The following is an 18170-nucleotide window of genomic DNA, read 5'->3' as shown; positions in this document are numbered from 1 at the left end:
TGCCAAGCTCCGGCAGTCTGATAGCCCACTTATAAAACAAACACACAGATGCTTATATTATTTAAACTGTTTGGCCTAATGGCTCAGGCTTCTAGCTATCAGGCTTCTAGCTATCTAGCTCTTACATCTTAAATTAATCCATTTCTATAAATCTATACCTTGCCACATGGCCCGTGGCTTACTGGCATCTTCACATGCTGCTTGTCATGGCGGTGGCTGACAGTGTCTCCCTCCTCAGCCTTCCACTTCCCAGAATTCTCTCAATTCTCCTTTCTGTTAGTCCCGCCTATACTTCCTGCATGGCTACTGGCAATCAGTGTTTTATTTATTGACCAATCAAAGCAACACATACAGACCATCCCACAGCACATGTGAGTAATAATTATCCTTTAAATGGGATAATATACTTACACATCTGTGCTAGTTAGTTGTCTATTTTTTTTTTATTTTTGTTTTGTCAGTGTAACACAGTTAGGATCATCTGGATTATCTTTAATTAAGAAAATGCCTCCATCAGATTGCCTGTAGACAAGCTATGGGAAATTTTCTTGATTAATGATTGATGTGGGATGACCTAGTCCACTGTGGGTAGTACTACCCCTTGGCAGGTGGTCCTGGATTTTATAAAAAAGGAGGCTGAATGTGCCACAAGGAGTAAGCCAGTATACTGTGGGGTGTCTTTCTGTATACTGTGAATATGTGTTGCTCTGATTGGTTGATAAATAAAGCTACATTGGCCTATCACAAGGCAGCTGAGAGGCAGGTGGGAAATCCAAGCAGATATACAGAGAAAAGTAAGGAGAGGAAGAGAAAGATGCCCACCAGTTCCAAAAGAACAGCAAGATGCCAGGAGACTGGTAATGACATGGCCATGTGGCAACTTATAGATTAACAGAAAGGGGTTAAGTTATAAGAGCTATCTGGCAAGAAGCCTGCCATAGGCCACACAATTGGTAATTAACATTAAGCCTCTGAATGATCATTTATAAGCTTTGGGACCAGGCATGAGGCTATGGCAAGACCCAAGAAACTTCTGGCTACATTTGGCACTCAATGTAGTAGCAAGAATTTCCACCCAAAACCTGAGAAAGCTTTAAAAAAAGATTCTAAAACAGAGCTAAAAACAGCTTCCTCATTGTGTCTCTCAGGCAAGCTGTGAGTATGGCAGGTTCAAGGTATATGGGCTTAACCTACAGCATGCAGGATTCCTGCTGGGCACACAGAGGTGTCTCCAAGCTGTGCAGTGCACTTGCATGGTAGATTTAGCTTTTGCTAGTACAGACAAAAAATGTTTCTAGGCTACATGCTGCTGGATGGAGGCATAGACCCACTGCTTCCCAGACTTGGTGATGAGCATGGATCCAAGAGCTGGCAGTAAAGGCACCTCCACTATTGTGGAAAGCTGAGATGGGTAGAGTCAGCAGCCAAGGCTGCTGCTTCCATCCTAGCCACACTGCGGTTTAAAGTAACAGATCCACAATAAGACAGGTTCAGATTGAATAAACCTCTAAACAGTTTACAATGTGTGTAAAAATGTACATAGGCTTGAAAGAAAGAGGAAAATAAATACAGACAGTTATACAAAGAAATAAAAAGTTTTAAAAAATAAAGTCTTTAAAAAGAAAGTAAAACTAATATAAAAATAAACCACAAAAACATGGAAATCACACAGAGAGTCCAGATAATATTGTCCTTGGGATTTTTAACTTCAGAGAGACATTTGATTATAAAGGCTGCTGAGCTAAACCTATATAATATTTTAAGGGTATCTTGACTTCAAAATTTGGATCTAAGGATATGTTGCTTTGGAAAGGAGGATCTGCTTTTGTTTCCACAGGAAGCAAGAGGCTATGGAATTGTTCAAGGTTAAGATGGATCAGATTTGATCAAGTGAGGCCTCCTGAGACTTACCAGATGGTACCTGTTAACAAAGGCCAGAGCCGGTCTTCCCAGGACTTGACCATAACTCTTAATTTTCTCAGGATCCCCATAAGATTGCCAGCATACCCAACCAGCAGGAAGTAGTATAAAAAGCTACTCCCAAATTCCCAAAATATTGTTTATAAATGTTTATTTTTATTTAAAGAGGGTTGATTATAAATACAATCTCTTTCTAAAAAAGAAAAGGGGATATTATAGATATGATAGAATAAAAGTGTAGATTATTGAATCTACTTTTAAAGAGCAACAATTTGTTTAAAAATTTTTACATTGTTATGAATTTTAGTTTATTGATAGAAATTTAAAGTTAATTTTGTTATACTGTATGTATATTGCTACTCTTATTTAAGGTATTATGTTTGCACAGCTCATTTGAAATTATAATGTATAATTAAGAAACAATAATTAGTCATCCATGATAATCAAACTTATAGTCATGTTAGTTAAGTTTTCTAGATATATATATATGTGTGTGTGTGTGTGTTGTGTGTGTGCATGTGTGTGTGTGTGTGTGTGTGTGTGTGTGTAGGTAATCTTCAAACACTACAAAGACCTACCAAATATGGCATTTAAAATGTTTTAAAAACTTAAACTTTCTGAACAATGAGACACATGTGCTCCTGGCATCACCGTTTTACTTCAAAGAAGATGATGGACACTGAAGAAACTCCATATGGAGTTTGCTTTCCTTATGGTAAAAGTTAGCCATTTTGGCAAGAAACTGTTCTTGCCTGGACTGCTTGAAAAAAAATGTTATATCAACTGGATGTGCAGGGCGCATGTAAAAAGGACCACTGATTTTTGCCAAAACAAGGTGAGATGGCCCTTCAGGTTCCTGCTTTGTAGAGAAGACTGCCAGATATTCTACAGGACACAGGGAGAAATGACTAAAAAACTCTAGGCCTATAGGCTAAAGATAGATGCCCAAACATTGCAGAAGAACTTTGGGTGACTCTCCAGGCAGCTAGATGTCTCTATGATTTCTAGAACTTTGGAAGTTGCTTACAATGCACTTCCTGTGGTTCATACTTGACACCCATCATGGGATGCCCAATTCTTTTTTTTTAAGATTTATTTATTTATTATGTATACAGTGTTCTGTTTGCATGTATCCCTGCAGGCCAGAAGAAGAAGCCAGATCTCATTTCAGATAGTCGTGAGCCACCATATGGGTGCTGGGAATTGAACTCAGGACCTCTGGAAGAACAGCCAGTGTTCTTAACCTCTGAGCCATCTCTCTAGCCCATCACATATAGAAAACTGTTGCAACTGTACCCAGGGATCCATATGTGCATTTCTGGGAAGAGACTTGTGTTTCTTGTGCACAAAGTTTATTCCACAACATCTGAAATTCATAAATGTCCTAAAGGAGAGCATATGGTTAAAAGGATAGCTTAACAGACTGACAGAAAAGGTTCCTCTTGAGCACAGAACTGTTAAACCATGTCTGGACAGTGTGAGTTAATTTATGTTGCTAGGCTGACTGTGGAAGGGCAGAGAGAGGCTCACAGGGCGAGATCTGCAGCCCTGTGCTGTGTTGATACTGACATCCTGAGAAGCCCTGCTGTAGGAGCATCTTCAGCTACTCCATAGGAATATGTTTATTGAGCGGGAACATGCCTTCTTCCTCATATTTTAGTATATAGATCTGATGATAAACTTAGGAATGCTGTACTTCATGTGGTCTGTGGCTTTGTTTTCCTGTAAGCTGAGCATTGAGGAATGCAGAATTTTAATTGTAACTTTGCCAGTACTTCTATCTAGAGGCCTGCTGCTATTTTTGTGTTCTATGAAATTTTTGTTGCCAAGGAAGGAAGACAGGAATACAGTTTTGTCTGACAGATTGAAATAGCGTGGTGTATTCTTGGTTATCAAAATACTCCTGTAGCGTGGGGTTTTTAGTTGGTGAATATTCGCAATGTGGGGGAAAGCATGGTACATACTGTATAATCTCAGTTCCCTAAATGTGTGTACACTTGTAGCATCTAGAAGGACACGTCAAGCTGAGCCGCTTGTGACTGGGGGGCTGTTCTTGGCTTCTTGTGTTGTGTTTCCTGTAATGCCCATACTACAAATAAATGCTTCTTTTAAAAGCTTAAAAAATGCACTTCCTGTTTATTTAGGTAATATTATATCCTTCTGGGATCTTTGACATAGTTGAAGACTAGATAGTTATAATTTTCCTTGGTTATAATAAAAGATAAATTAGATATGAAACTTTAGACTCATAAATATAGGACAGATGATAGAATATTTTCTTCAATTTTGTCAAATACAAATAGACTAGATATTATAACTGTAATTCTTGCTTGATAATTGTTCCATTATATGCAATTTTACTATGCTAAAGTTAAATCCATCCTTTTCGATTAGACAAAAAAGGGAAAGTGCTATGTGATGATCTTTCTGTATGCTATGAATATGTGTTGCTATGATTGGTTAATAAAGAAGCTGCTCCGGCTTATGGTGAGTCAGGTTATAGCCAGGAGGGAAATCCAAGAGAGAGACAGGAAGAAGAAAAGCAGAGGGAGAGAGACACCAGCCACCACCTAAGGGACAGCAAAATGCCAGCAGTCTGGTAATGCCACAGTCACGTGGCAACATATAGATTAATAGAAATGGGTTGATTTAAGATGAAAGAGCTAGCTGGGAAGTGGCTGAAGTCGTAGGCTATACAATTTGTAAATAATACAAGTCCAAGCCTCTGTGTGTTTACTTGGGTCTAAGCGGCTGCAGGACCATGGATGATAGATCTGTCTGGAATGGGGGAGGGGGGGCAGCTGGGCAGGACCCGAGAAACTTCTGGGGTTTACCCCAGTAAGCACATTATTCCATGGCCTCTGCTTCAGTTCTTGACTTCATGTTTCTTCCTAAGTTGCTTCTCTGACTTCCATCAGTGATGAACTATGACCTGGACATGTAAGCCAAATAAACTCTTTTCCCCCAAGCTGCTTTTGGTCATGGTGTTTTATTACAGCTAATAGAAAGCTAATGAAAACAACATACTCAGACACAAAAAAGTCTCAACAGAGAGAAGAAATCTAAAATACTACCCAACATTCATTATGACCACCATAGATTAAAGTTGGATACCAACATTAGAAACAGAAAGTATACAAACTCATGAAAACTACTGAATGAAAACCGGGTCAAGACAAATTGAGAAGGAAATTAGAAACATTTAGAATTGAATGATTATGAAAACACAACATAACCAAACCTATGGGACACAATGAAGGCAATTTCATAGCACTGAGTGCCTATATAAAAAATCTTTGGATAGACCTCATATTAACAAATTAATGGCACACCTGAAAGTTCTAGAATAAAAATAATAAACTGCATCCAAAAAGAGTACATGCCAAGAAATAATCAAACTTGGGCTGAAATTAATAACATAGAAACAAACAACAATAACAACAAAAATGAAACAAAGAATTGGTTATTTGTGAAAATCAATGAGCTTTATAAACTTAATCAATGAGCTTGATAAACTTAATCTAATGGTAGTGATTCAAGTATTCCTCACCCTACCCCACCCCTGCCCTTAGAGCTCTCCTCCTCTGCTTACTTCTGTCTTCATCCACCTGATCTTTTCCTCTTTCTTCATATAAGTTAGTGTTAAGCCTATTGGTGGCACTTAAACCTAATGAAGCTTCTGATCCCTATTAATGAGGCTAAAAATAGATGTTACACAACCTTGAGGGTGCAGTGAATTTCAAAATACATATTATATGCAAGTTTAATTAAGATATTTAGTAGCAAATTCTTGGAAAGCTTTTCACTTATGTTCTTTCCTCCCTTTTGCATTTATGCAACTAACTCAAGCAGGCTCAAGTTTCTGTGTATTTGGATTATATCAAATCTGACCTCAAGTCTAGCAGAAGCAAACTGGAGACTCAGTACTAATTATTCCAAAGACAAAGTTCAGTCTCCTCTGCTTAGAAACAAGAAGCTGTTAAAGGGCATATACTAAGGAGATCTCCTTCCCAATATAAGGAATTCTGTGGAAAGGCCCCTCCCCACCTAATTCATATCTTGCCTTCCCTTCAAAACCCAATTCAAATGGCACCCCTCCATAGAGACTGTCATGCTATCGCTACTTACTTTAATTCCCCTTGTGTTTTGTCTGAAATACTGAGTGTGGTGATAATTGTGTTCCCCAAATTATTGTACACCCTAATAAACCTATCTGGGGTTAGAGAACAGAACAGCCACTAGATATAGCGGCCAGAAAATGGTGGCCCACACACTTTCAATCCTATCACTTGGGAGGCAAAGATCCATCTGGATCTCTGTGATTTTAAAGCCACACTGGAAACATCCAGGCATGGTGACTCACGCCTTTAATCCCAAGAGTTGAGCCTTTAATCCCAGGAAGTGAGCCTTTAATCCCAGGAAGTGATGGCAGAAAGCAGAAAGGTATATAAGGCGTGAGGACCAGGAACGAGCCTGGTTAATCTTTCAGGCAACTGAGAAGCAGTTCAGCTGAAAGCCATTTGGATATGAGAACACAGAGGCTTCCAGTCTGAGGAAACAAGATCAGCTGAGAAGCTGGCCAGGTGAGGTTAGCTGTAGCTTGTTCTTCTTCTCTGATCTTCCAGCATTCACCCCAATAACCGGCCTCAGGTTTGATTTTATTAATGAGACCGATTAAGATTCATGCTACAACTGAGGACTGGTGTTCCTATCTCCATACCCACATAACAAGCCATGTGTCCTCCGACACACCCCTAACACCAGCTTTGAGGTGGGCAGAGACAGGAAGATTTGTGGGGCTTGTTGGCTTCCAGGCTAGCCAAGAAAACAAGGCTGCAGCTCTCCCTGAGGAACTAAAGATAGTTAATGGTTGCCCTCCCATGCTCAGGAAAGCAAATATAGTTCAATGCTGTGGGCCACAAAGAAGAACAGCACGCGCGCGCACGCTCGCGCGCGCACACACACACACACACACACACACACACACACTTGTGTATACACTCACACAGACACATACTCACAAATATAAATATATGGCTGGGCGTTGGTGGCGCACGCCTTTAATCCCAGCACTCGGGAAGCAGAGCCAGGCGGATCTCTGTGAGTTCGAGGCCAGCCTGGGCTACCAAGTGAGTCCCAGGAAAGGCGCAAAGCTACACAGAGAAACCCTGTCTTGAAAAACCAAAAAAAAATATATAAATATATAAATTTATTTTAAAAAACAGGGTCTATGTCTTCAACATCTCTGTACACTCCACATTACACAGTGAAGCTAGTACTGAATAAATATGTTCCACTGCAGAAATCATGAAGCATCAAAAGAATGAAGTACATCTATTTGTTTCTGGGGAATGATGATAATCTCTACCAACACTGTTTTCACTCCCCCCCCCCCCGTTCTCATTTTTCATTGCTCCAATTAATGCCAGTTGCTAGCTCTTTAGGTGACATATAAATAAAAGATAGTGTCCAAATTAAACAGGCAAGAGAATATCAAAATCTTGTTTGTTTTGGTTTGCAACTGAAGACCAAGAGAGTCATTATAAAAGTTTTTCCCTGATAAGGAACAATCAAATGGCTCATGTATAAGACAGAATGCCATAAGAAGAGCACGAGGCTGCCTCCCAATGCTGAAATGGCAAAAGGATTCTTTCAACAGAGGCACAGATCATGTTAATGCAGATCTGTGCTTTGTTTGTAGTTCCTGTGATTTATACAAACAATTGTGTCTGGCTTCTTTTCCTTTTCAAAGATGTAACTTTAAAACTTAACTGTGTGTAGATATGTGTGTGTGAGAGGGGAGTATAGCCAGAGGTGTCAGACACCTCCAGAGCTAGAATTTTAAGTGGTTGGAAGCATGCCTTTGAAAGAAGAGCACTACACATTTTTAAGTGCTGAGTTCTCTCTCCACTCCCTATTTTCCTTTTTTAAATAGCTATATATGGATTTTACTACTACTACACCTGTTTTCATTTTATGGAGTCATTTATTTTGACTAATTTAATATCTTATATCCTTTATTCTTTGAAATGGAGATGGGAAGTGAGGTAAGGGGATTATTCTCATGAGGTATCTTGCCTCTCAAAGGGAGAGTTTTGCAACCTTTGGCTTCTGTTTATCTCTTTATTTGCCCTTTGATTCTAAAATCAGCCTTCCAGGAGAAATTGACAGTGTCCCATATACTCTCAACCACTGGTCCTCAAAGAAACAGAGGTAAACACCTAGGTTAAAGTGCCATTTGTTCTGGGGCCATTATAGGCAGTTTAGAATGACAAAAGGAGCATACCCCTCATACAAAATAGTAGCACAATAGTATGGGAAACCAGAACATCTGTATTTCAAGTTCTTATTCAGTGTCTGAGTCTCTGAAACAGTTTATATTACATAAAACATAAAATATGTTCTCATCAGGGGATAATCTTTGGATTTCATTTTAAAGAAAAGAATCCAATGAATGTAAATGTCCTCATAAAATTAGTTGGTAAATGTGTAATAGAAGATCCAAGTGAAATTATACTAATTTTATTATCCAGACACTTTCTAAATTATAAGGTCTAATTCTAGCCATCAAATTCTAACAAAGCTTTCACTTTTATTCATAAGTTGTTTTTTTTTATGTGAAAGCAAGCTTTGAAGGGATGAACGGAGGGGAAAAAAAAAAAAACCTCCACTCCTACTCCCAATCACCTAAAGAAAAGAAAAAAAAAAAACATGAAAGGCTAATGAGGACCTAGAAAGATTGCCCAGTAGTTAAGAGCACTGGCTGCTCTTCCAGAGGACATGAGTTTAATTCCAAGCACCACACAAGGTGGCTTACAACCATCTATATAGCTCCAGTCCTAGGAGATTTGATGCTCTCCTCTGGCCTCCTTGGGCACCAAGCATGTATGTGGAACAGACATGCATGCAGACAAAATACCCACATAAATAAATATATAATTTTTTTAAAAAGATGACATGACTATACTTAAAGAAAGAGAGTGGGGGAGGGTATGGAATAGAAACCATACACTCAAGTAAGTGTTCTTGTATACAAGCATAGGATCTGGGTTTGGTTATTAGCAGTAACATTAAAAAAAAAGGCAGACTGACCTTGTACACCTGTAACCTCAGTCTGTCTCAAATGAATAAGGCAGAAAGTGATAGACCAGAACATCTAGAATCCTCTGGCCTCCTCACAAGCATAGGCACATGCACCCTCATACACGTGAGCATATACTATACACACAGAAAATTATCCACTCAAAATTTGAAGCTAGATGAAATATGAGAAGAAGAATTGGCTTGGATGCAAGTGGGAATAGTTAAAATGCTGTGACTTAACAGAAGAATTTGAAATGATCTATTAAAGTTACACCTTGTCATACAGTCTTATTATCACAGATATGCAGAGGCTGAGGAAGGAAAATCGAAAGTACAAGGCCAACCTGAACTACATAGTAAGTTCAAAGTTAGACTGGACATCTCAATGAGACTCTGACTGGAAATTAAGAGTGAAGACTGGAGACATGGCTTTATGGTACAGCACTTGCCTTAGCAATGAAGCACTTTCTTATCACACACAAAGTCTTACGTTCAATCCTCAGTACTACACACACACACACACACACACACACACACACACACACCACATCTGCTAAAGTGATAACTGAAACCTTGATGATTCCTATGGAAAAAAATAAAGTGTAAAAACATCACAAATGCTTAATCTGCAACCAAAACTTTTCCCAGAATACTGAAGGAAGCACTTGTTCTCAGTCATGCCTGTGCTTATCCTGTACTTGAATCTGAATGTGGGATTTCTCTAAATGCTATGCTCCCAACTTTCTAACATTTTTTTTCCAATTCTGGGAACTGAACCCTTGGGCCTCATGCAAAAGAAGTACTATGCCATTAAGTTATATCCCCCACCTCACTTTTTATACTCATTCTGGTTGCTGTGTACCTTCACACACATTCTGCTTCAGTGGGTGGGGATCTACAAAAAATGAACAAATTTGCAAACATCAAGTGCTAGTTTTCCATTGGTATTTTGTATAAATCTCTAAGAAAAAATATGACATAATTTATGTTAAAGGCAGACCAATATTTTAAGACCAAGGATAGAAAACCCCTGGCAGCCTACAACTTCCAGAAATCCCTCTCATTTGCACTTAATAGCTACCCCAACTCCACACATCTCCAGCTTGCAGACTTCTTTTTCCTTCCAGTTGGGATTTTTATTTGATGATAAAATAAACAAAACCTATTAAACAGGACATTTTATATTTGTGAAAAATATGTCTTTAAAAGAAAAATTTCTAATTTTATTTTTACGTTTTTTTTCCCAAAAAATGAATCCAAATATTATCCCTTCATATTTAAAGCAATGGAAGAAATGTGTCAACTCACAAATATCCACATACAGTCAGCAATCAGCAAATAAAGGTTTATGTTTGCCTACCTCCTCTGGCAAAGAGAGCAGCAATACATAGGAAGAAATCCCAGGATTATCATGCTGGTCACAGCGAATCCAAACACCCGGAGCATCTGTGTAGGCTCTGTTGGTTTAATTATATCTTGTTACTTTTATGCCTAGGCAAAAGAAGCAAATCTGAACTATTTTATAAAATATTTATAAAAAAAACTATCAGTTTTATTAATAAAGTAAAGTGAACGGTGAACCTCCTTGTTATGCTTCAGGTAGGAGTTCTTGAAATGCAACTAAAAGCTACTATCAAAATGTGCCCACTAACAATACCTTAACAAAATAATGAGGCTGTTTTCATTGGCAGATTATGTTTCATAATATTGGATTCTTTGTATGACCCTAAATGTACTTGTTCTATGGCCATAAGTTCTGCATCCTAAGAGTATATGAAGAACAAATCAATCTATGAACAGTTAACTTGGTAAAGAAATGGCTTATTCAGTGTTTACTTCCAAAATATAAAGCACTGAAACACAGAATCAAAAATCTGCAGGTGAATAAGCATACTTTAGCCCCATATGCACTAGGAAATGCTTTCTAATGTGACTGGGGAATTCTAAGTCATGGATCAATTTTTTTTCATTAAAAGAACCAAATGTTTCTTCACACATAATAGAAACAGTAAACTGATTAATGAATTATAAATACAACATGACAACATTAAAGCTTCAATACTATATTCATGATCAGGCTTTAGTTTTCATCATTAATACTAGATGTACAACAGAGAGCTCTAAGTTGAAGAGGAGCCATATATAAACCTAAGATATTGTCTTTCATGGATCCTGTTATTATTTCTTAGTGCTCTATCACATCCAATAGATTCATCATGGGACCAACAAGTAATTTGTCCCCACTAGCAAGTGAAAGTAGGAGAAAAAAAGATGGTGTTATTTCTTTAACTTCAGAAAGAAAGAAAAATCTTAAGAGAGTAATTTCGCTTTGGGTTATTCTAAAAGAAAAGCTGCTAAAGACAGCTAACAGGAAACATTCACTGTTATATGGCAAGCTGTTGAACACAAGATAAACGTGAATAACTTGACACAGGAAGAGAAACTAATATCAAAAAATTAAGCTAAGGCAAGCCTAACTGGTGTTATTATGACTAAGCAGATATGATAATCCAGGAAAAAAGCCTCAGATGCAGCTTAAGAAGCCCAGGAGTTGGTAGAGTGCTTGTTTAGTATGCATGAAGCCCTCCCTAGGTTTGACCTTTAGCACCACATAAATTAGATGTGGTAGTGCATGCCTATAATATCACTGAAAACTCGAGGTCATCAACTGCTATATAGAAAGTTCACAGCCAGACTAGAATGCAGGAGACTCCTGTCTCAGAAAAAAAGAAAAGAAAAAGTCAAATTTCTTTCTGATTTTCACCTGGCTTCCTATCTCCTACTCTTCTCTCACCCAGAGGTAAAGCCAGAAGAATTCGAATTCATTCACCCCAAGACAGGTCATAGAAAGCAGTTCTTTTCCCCAAAGCCAGCCATAAGCTCAAAACTATTACTCTGATCTTCCCCTGCCTTTCAATACTGGAGATAAAGAAATTCTATTACCAGATGGGTACTGTGGCACATGACTATAATCTGAACATTTGAGTGCTGTGGGGTGTTCTGTATGTCCTGTGGGAGCCCTTCTTGGGTTCTTTGTGGCGTTACCCAGCAGGTCAGCATAGAGGATGATTAGGACCATGGGCCTGAGTGCAGGTGTCTGAGATGGTCTGCACTTGGCTGTGCTGGGGGATGGTCTGTATGTCAAGTTGTTCTGATTGATCAATAAATAAAACCTGATCGGCTGTGGCTAGGCAGGAAGGATAGACGGGACTAACAGAGAGGAGAAATAAAAGGACAGGAAGGCAGAAGGACTGACGGCCAGATGCCGCCAGCACAAGAAGCATGTGAAGATGCTGGTAAGCCACGAGCCACGTGGCAAGGTATAGATTTCGAGAAATGGGTTACTTTAAGATATAAGAAAAGTTAGCAAGAAGCCTGCCACGGCCATACAGTTTGTATGCAATATAAGTCTCTGTGTTTGCTTGGTTGGGTCTGAGCGGCTGTGGGACTGGCGGGTGACAAGGATTTGTCCTGACTGTGGGCAAGGCAGGAAGACTCTGGCAACATTTGAGGTTCTGAGATAGGAAAATGAGAAGTTCAAGGTCATCCTCAACCATATAGCAAATCTGAGGCAAAAATGAGCTTCATGAGATCACATTTCAAAAAAAGCAAACAAACAAGTGGTAGAAGAGAAGAGAAGAGGGAGAGAACAAAAAGAAAGAAACCCCTGACTTACTAGGTCACAGGATCTCTATTTCACAAGGGCCTGGAGGTGAATACCTGGGAGGACAGGATGCTATACAGAGAGGACATTAAGAATCTGGACAGACCTTCTCAGATGTCCTCATTTAAATCATACTCTCTTTGTCCAATCATTTCTACATGTGTCTGTGCTTCAGGGAATCTAAGTATATTAAATGTTACCTTGTATCACCAGCTCTTAATTCAAAAGCCTCAGTGTTACATAAAACTATGATTAAATAAATTTGTGATGTTCTTCTCCTGATAATCTTGCTTTTGGTATAGGAATACCATCTAAGACTCTTCACCATGAGTGAGAAGGGATTACTCCCTGTGATAGTAAATGTTAACTGGCAATTGACTTTGGATTCAGAAAAGCCTAAAAGATTTAGTGAAGCACACCTCTCAACATATCTGTAAGAAAATCTCAAGACAGATTAGTGAATGCTCTCCTGTAATTAATGAATGTTTTAATCACTTTTGAGACTTACAGTTTACTAATGGCACTGGAAGACAGTGAAAAGCAGAGGTAGGGCCTAAGTAGAACAACTACATCATGTCATGGCCTTCTCTTGTATTCTCCACCTCTGATTCCTAGTTAGTCATGAAATGGCTTACTCTCCTTCCTCCATGACATGTTCTAACTACCATGATGTTCTGCTGAAATACACAGAGCCAAGCAGCTGTAGACTGAACCCGCTGAAACAGTGAGTAAAATGAACACTTCTTCAAGTTTCTGTCAGGTGTCTGTGTCATAGCAGCAAGAAAGGAACGTACTATACTCATTTTTATACCTTTCTAGTACCTTCTCTCAGGCAGAGAGTCAGACCTCATACAGCATCTTAGAAGCATTGAAAGAAAAGGGAGAGTGACTGAACTTAGTCAACAGAACTAATTCTGAATAGTTGGTTATCATCTAAGGACTAAACCAGAAACTGCTAGGGAACTATCTCAGAATTTCTACTGATACCATTGGTCTTGGTTTGGGAATTCCTGGGAAATGTTAAGCTGGAAAATCTAAAGATGTACTTAAAACCTTGCAATCTACTTATTTCAGTGTTTTTCTATTTTTTTTCAGTATTTAAAGCAAATAAATGAATGAGACATGATCTACTTACTATCTCTTAGTGGGGCATAGCACCTCATTTTGGTCCCAGATGATGAAAAGCAGCACTTGAATCTTAAACATTCAGTCTTGCTAAGATACGGCTGCTTATTACAAGCCACTACCTCCTGATTCTCCTTTATGACGCATGCTTTCAAAGACAGGAATCCAAGAAAGAATAGTTAGCATGATTAATAAACACTTTTCATAATCAAATAAATACAAAGCAAGAGAAAAAGAAAAACATTTAACACAGTACATTAAAAATATAAATAATGATAAATTCTAGAGTTAAAATGAGAAAATACAAGTTTAAATTATCAGTTATTTAATAGTATACTTAGTTAATTCTAATAGTTAAAACTGTAGAAACACATAAAATGCTAACAAGGTATATTTTTGAGACCAGGTCTCCAGTACACAAAGTGACCTATATATCAAATTCTCTATCCCACCATAGATGGCCTTGAACTCCAGATCCTCCTGCCTCAATCTCCTGACTGCTAGGATTATAGATGTACACCACCATACCCAGTCTCCACGCAGTGCTAGAGCTCAAACTCACGGCTTTGTGCATGCTAGGCAGACATTTTATGAATAGAACTAAATCCCTAGTGTGGTAAGATAGTTTTAAAAGTTGCCTGAGATACTTTAAGTAATGTATTCCATTGTCTAAAATTCATCATTTTCATATCTAAAATGCCTCAGAGTTAGGGTTAGGGTTAACCTCAAAAAACTCCAAATTGTGCTTATGAGAATAAAAATGAATTTTATGTTGTTAGATAACTTTAAAAAAAAGAACTATAAGCTATGAGGGGAATGACACAAATATAATACAGAAGGAACTAAATAGCGGTTAAGAATACTTTTTGTAATTCTGAAATCATGACATTTACAGAAAAATAGAAGGAACTAGAAATTATTCTATTAAGTAACCCAAATTCAGAAAAACAAATGCTACATGTTCTTTCTCATACACACATCTTATATTTTTTAATTTTTATATCTGTATGAATATGTGATGGGTATGAAACTAGAAAGGAGATTTATGACAGGGGGTAAAAAGAGGTCTTAAGGAGTGGGCAGAAGAAGGAAAACAAGTAAACAGAATATATGTGGGAGCTTGAGATAGCTTAGAAGTTAAAAGCATGCATATACTATTACAGATGTTTATATCTCTAGCTCCCGGGGAATCCACTGCCTTTTCTTTCATTAGACATTTGCACACACATATATATAACCATACACCAACACATAGACACATGATCAAAAATAATAAAAATAAATGGATACAAACATGAATATTTATGACAAAGCAAAAGGTGATTACTGAGGTGAGCTGAGGAATAAGACTGGAAAAGAAGATCAAAAAATAAACTAAGAATGAGAATGCTATACTAGAACCTATTCCTTTATATGCTACTTTTAAAAAGCTAATTTAAAAAACCCATATATATAAAGGAGCATTTCAGAATCACAAAAACTATCCTTAACTGACACATAATAATTGTGTACATTTATGGGGCACAGTGACCTTGCAATAAATATATAAATATATATTTATATATGTACATAGTATGTGTGTGATGGTTATTCTGAAGTAACTGGTATATGTATCACCTTAAACATTTATTATTTGTTTGTGTTGGAAATACTCAAAATCCTTTCCATTAGATATTCCATAATTAGTTTTCAAAAAAGACAACATGTACAATTGATAAATATTATTCCTCTGTTTTCAAGTATGTAGATCATTCTACATCTAATGTTTCTTAGAAAGAAAGAGACAGAGAGAGACAGAGGGAGAGATGGAGGGAGGGAGGCCTGCCTGCCGGCTTGGAAATGTGATTAATTGATAAAATGCTTGCCTAATGTACATATTGCCCTCGGTTGGATCCCTAGCACCACATAAAACCAGACTTGGTGGCATGTGACTATAATTCTAGCATTTGGTAGATGAAGGCAGAAGGAACATAAAGTTTAATATCATTCTTGGCTACATAAAGAATTTGAGGGTTATCCTTGGCTATGTCAATTCCTGTCCAATATAATAAAAGGAGGGATTGGAGAGAATGACTCAGTGGTCAAAAACACTGGCTGTTCTTCCAGAGTTCCTGAGTTCAAGTCCTAGCAACCAAATGGTGGTTCACAATCATCTGTAATGAGGTCTGGCGCCCTCTTCTGGCATGCAGGCATACATGCAAACAGAACACTATATAATAAATAAATAAATCTTCAAAAAAGACTGTATACATTATAAATAAATAAAATCTTTTAAAAAATCAAAAGGAAGTAATGGAGTAAAGGAGGAGAGAATGAAGGGATGAAGAAGAAACAATTTGAGTGTTAGGTTAGGAAAATTAAAATAAAAATAAATAAATAAATATCATTTGGACCATTGTAAAGGCCACTTCACTTTTTGTATTAGTGTAAACAACCTAGATAAGTAGACAAGTGTTTGACAGTTTATTTCTGTTGTCAAAGCTCTAAAGCTTAAACTGTCACTTACTGTTGTACTCAGTAAGCCCTTCTTTTAGCCTATTCAACATAACACCTTCCCAGGTTTATTTTCTTCTTCATTCAACTTGCCTATGGCAGTAGCTTTAATTTATTTTGCTATTCTCATAGGTAGCAGTTGTTACAATAGCTATTTTATATTTGATGAAATCACCAGAGAAGCATACAGAGATTTTTCCACCAAAGAGTTGAATGGTGCGATCTGAAATTAAACAATGGATTCAATTTTGTGCTTGGATAAGTATATCAGATTTTCTTAAAATAAATTCTACATAGGTTTTAGTAAAATATTTATCATGCCAATTTATGAGAAACTTCACTTTCAAAGGTGATCACATGCTGTAAAAAATAAATCGTTTATTTGTGGTTAATAATTCTCAAGGGTTATCATGTGCTTGTTAAAAAAAAACCATCATATACAGATCACAATATGATGTGACTTGAAACCTGGACTTTTTATCATTAACACTGATGGGAAAACATCTGGTTTACTCCATAACAACAGTGCCACTGCTTAATGCCACAGAAGACATCAATTTCACAGTAAATTATAAAAGTATTTTATGAAAAATTACAAACTTAAGCCTTAATCTGCCACATTCACCTTGCAATTATTGTCCCAGGTCATCCTCACAATTCCTGGGGTCTTTTTCCTGATATCCAGAGAGACTGTCTTTGCCTAAGGCCAAGGGCAGAGCCAGAGCTCAATTCAGGTCTGTTCCACTCCAATGTTGAGAAAACAGTCTGCTTCCTGATAATACTTAACTACTCTTTTTAAAATAAGGACATTAAGTTAATGATTAAATAAATACATACATACATACATACATACATACATACACATACATACATACATACATACATACATAAATCAACAACTTACTTGTTGGAAAGAAAAAGTTCAACAGAAATTCCCAGTTGGATCCATGTTCTGGAGATTTACTGTGCCTTTGCACTTTCTCTTTCGGAGACACAGAATCTGAGAAGTTTAAATAAGTGAAATTATTAATCCCAGTATATAGAAGCATTTATCATTTTCAATAAAGCTTTAATAGTAACTAACCTTTGCTTAAACTAATTATGGAAATATAACAGATGTTGCATTTTAATCTTGTAACAGTGTAAATGGCACTGATAATCAGATTGTGATTCTGCTACAAAACATAAAAAGTATTCAAATGAACAAATATTTAACATATAGGCTCATACATTCCATTGGCCTTCTGGACAATGACTTAAATAACAAATTTGCCTAACAAAGAGCTTAGTGTTTAAAGGTTTATCAGTGGAAAAATTAGGAACAAAAAAAGAAAAATCACAAACAGTATGTATCCCAACTAAATCAGAACCTACATAATGAAGTCTTGACAAGTATGCTGATGTCCTCACACACAAAGATAGAGAAAGCATTTCTTATCCCTCTTTCATTCTATTACACAGAATCCAATTTTAGTTTCATTTGAATAACTTTATTCCATATAAGAAAAAATATTTCTCAATAGTCTCTTTATGGCTCAGAATTCCTTTATATAGCTGAATTATTATCTAGGAAAACATTTATGTTGTTCTTAATTCATTTTTATTTTAAAGAATATTACAATGATTATCAACTGCTTGTACTATTATTATTAGAGCTATATATTTGCTAATATTTAAAAAGTATTTTTGATAAATTCTTATTTTGTTTGGTGATTTTTTTTTTTGGTGCACCTAATTAATCCCATAGCCTCACACATTGTACCACTGGGCTATTACTTTCCAGTAGAATCCTGAAGTATACTACTACTAATAGTACAGCTAAATGCCACTTTTCTTGTACTCTCATACCCTTTGTTATCATTAGCCAATTGGGTAGCTAAAATAA

The 18170-nt window shown here is 37.1% G+C and overlaps 1 protein-coding gene across 1 annotated transcript in view; it reads right to left on the bottom strand.

The window, feature by feature from the left end:
• The window catches only part of Fmr1nb (FMR1 neighbor), a 31017-nt gene that overhangs the window by 9962 nt on the left and 2885 nt on the right, over positions 1–18170 (bottom strand). The window contains exons 2-4 of the mRNA XM_037198940.1: positions 17190–17285; positions 13803–13940; positions 10364–10460 (exon numbers count right to left, since the gene is read on the bottom strand). Coding sequence (XP_037054835.1) covers positions 10364–10460; positions 13803–13940; positions 17190–17285 — 331 coding nt within the window. The remainder of the gene's footprint in view (positions 1–10363; positions 10461–13802; positions 13941–17189; positions 17286–18170) is intronic.

Source organism: Peromyscus leucopus, chromosome X (genome assembly GCF_004664715.2).
Source record: "Peromyscus leucopus breed LL Stock chromosome X, UCI_PerLeu_2.1, whole genome shotgun sequence".
NCBI classification, from domain to species: Eukaryota; Metazoa; Chordata; class Mammalia; order Rodentia; family Cricetidae; genus Peromyscus; species Peromyscus leucopus.
The sequence above is the reverse complement of the archived record's forward strand: the minus strand, read 5'-3'. Positions and strand labels throughout refer to the sequence as shown.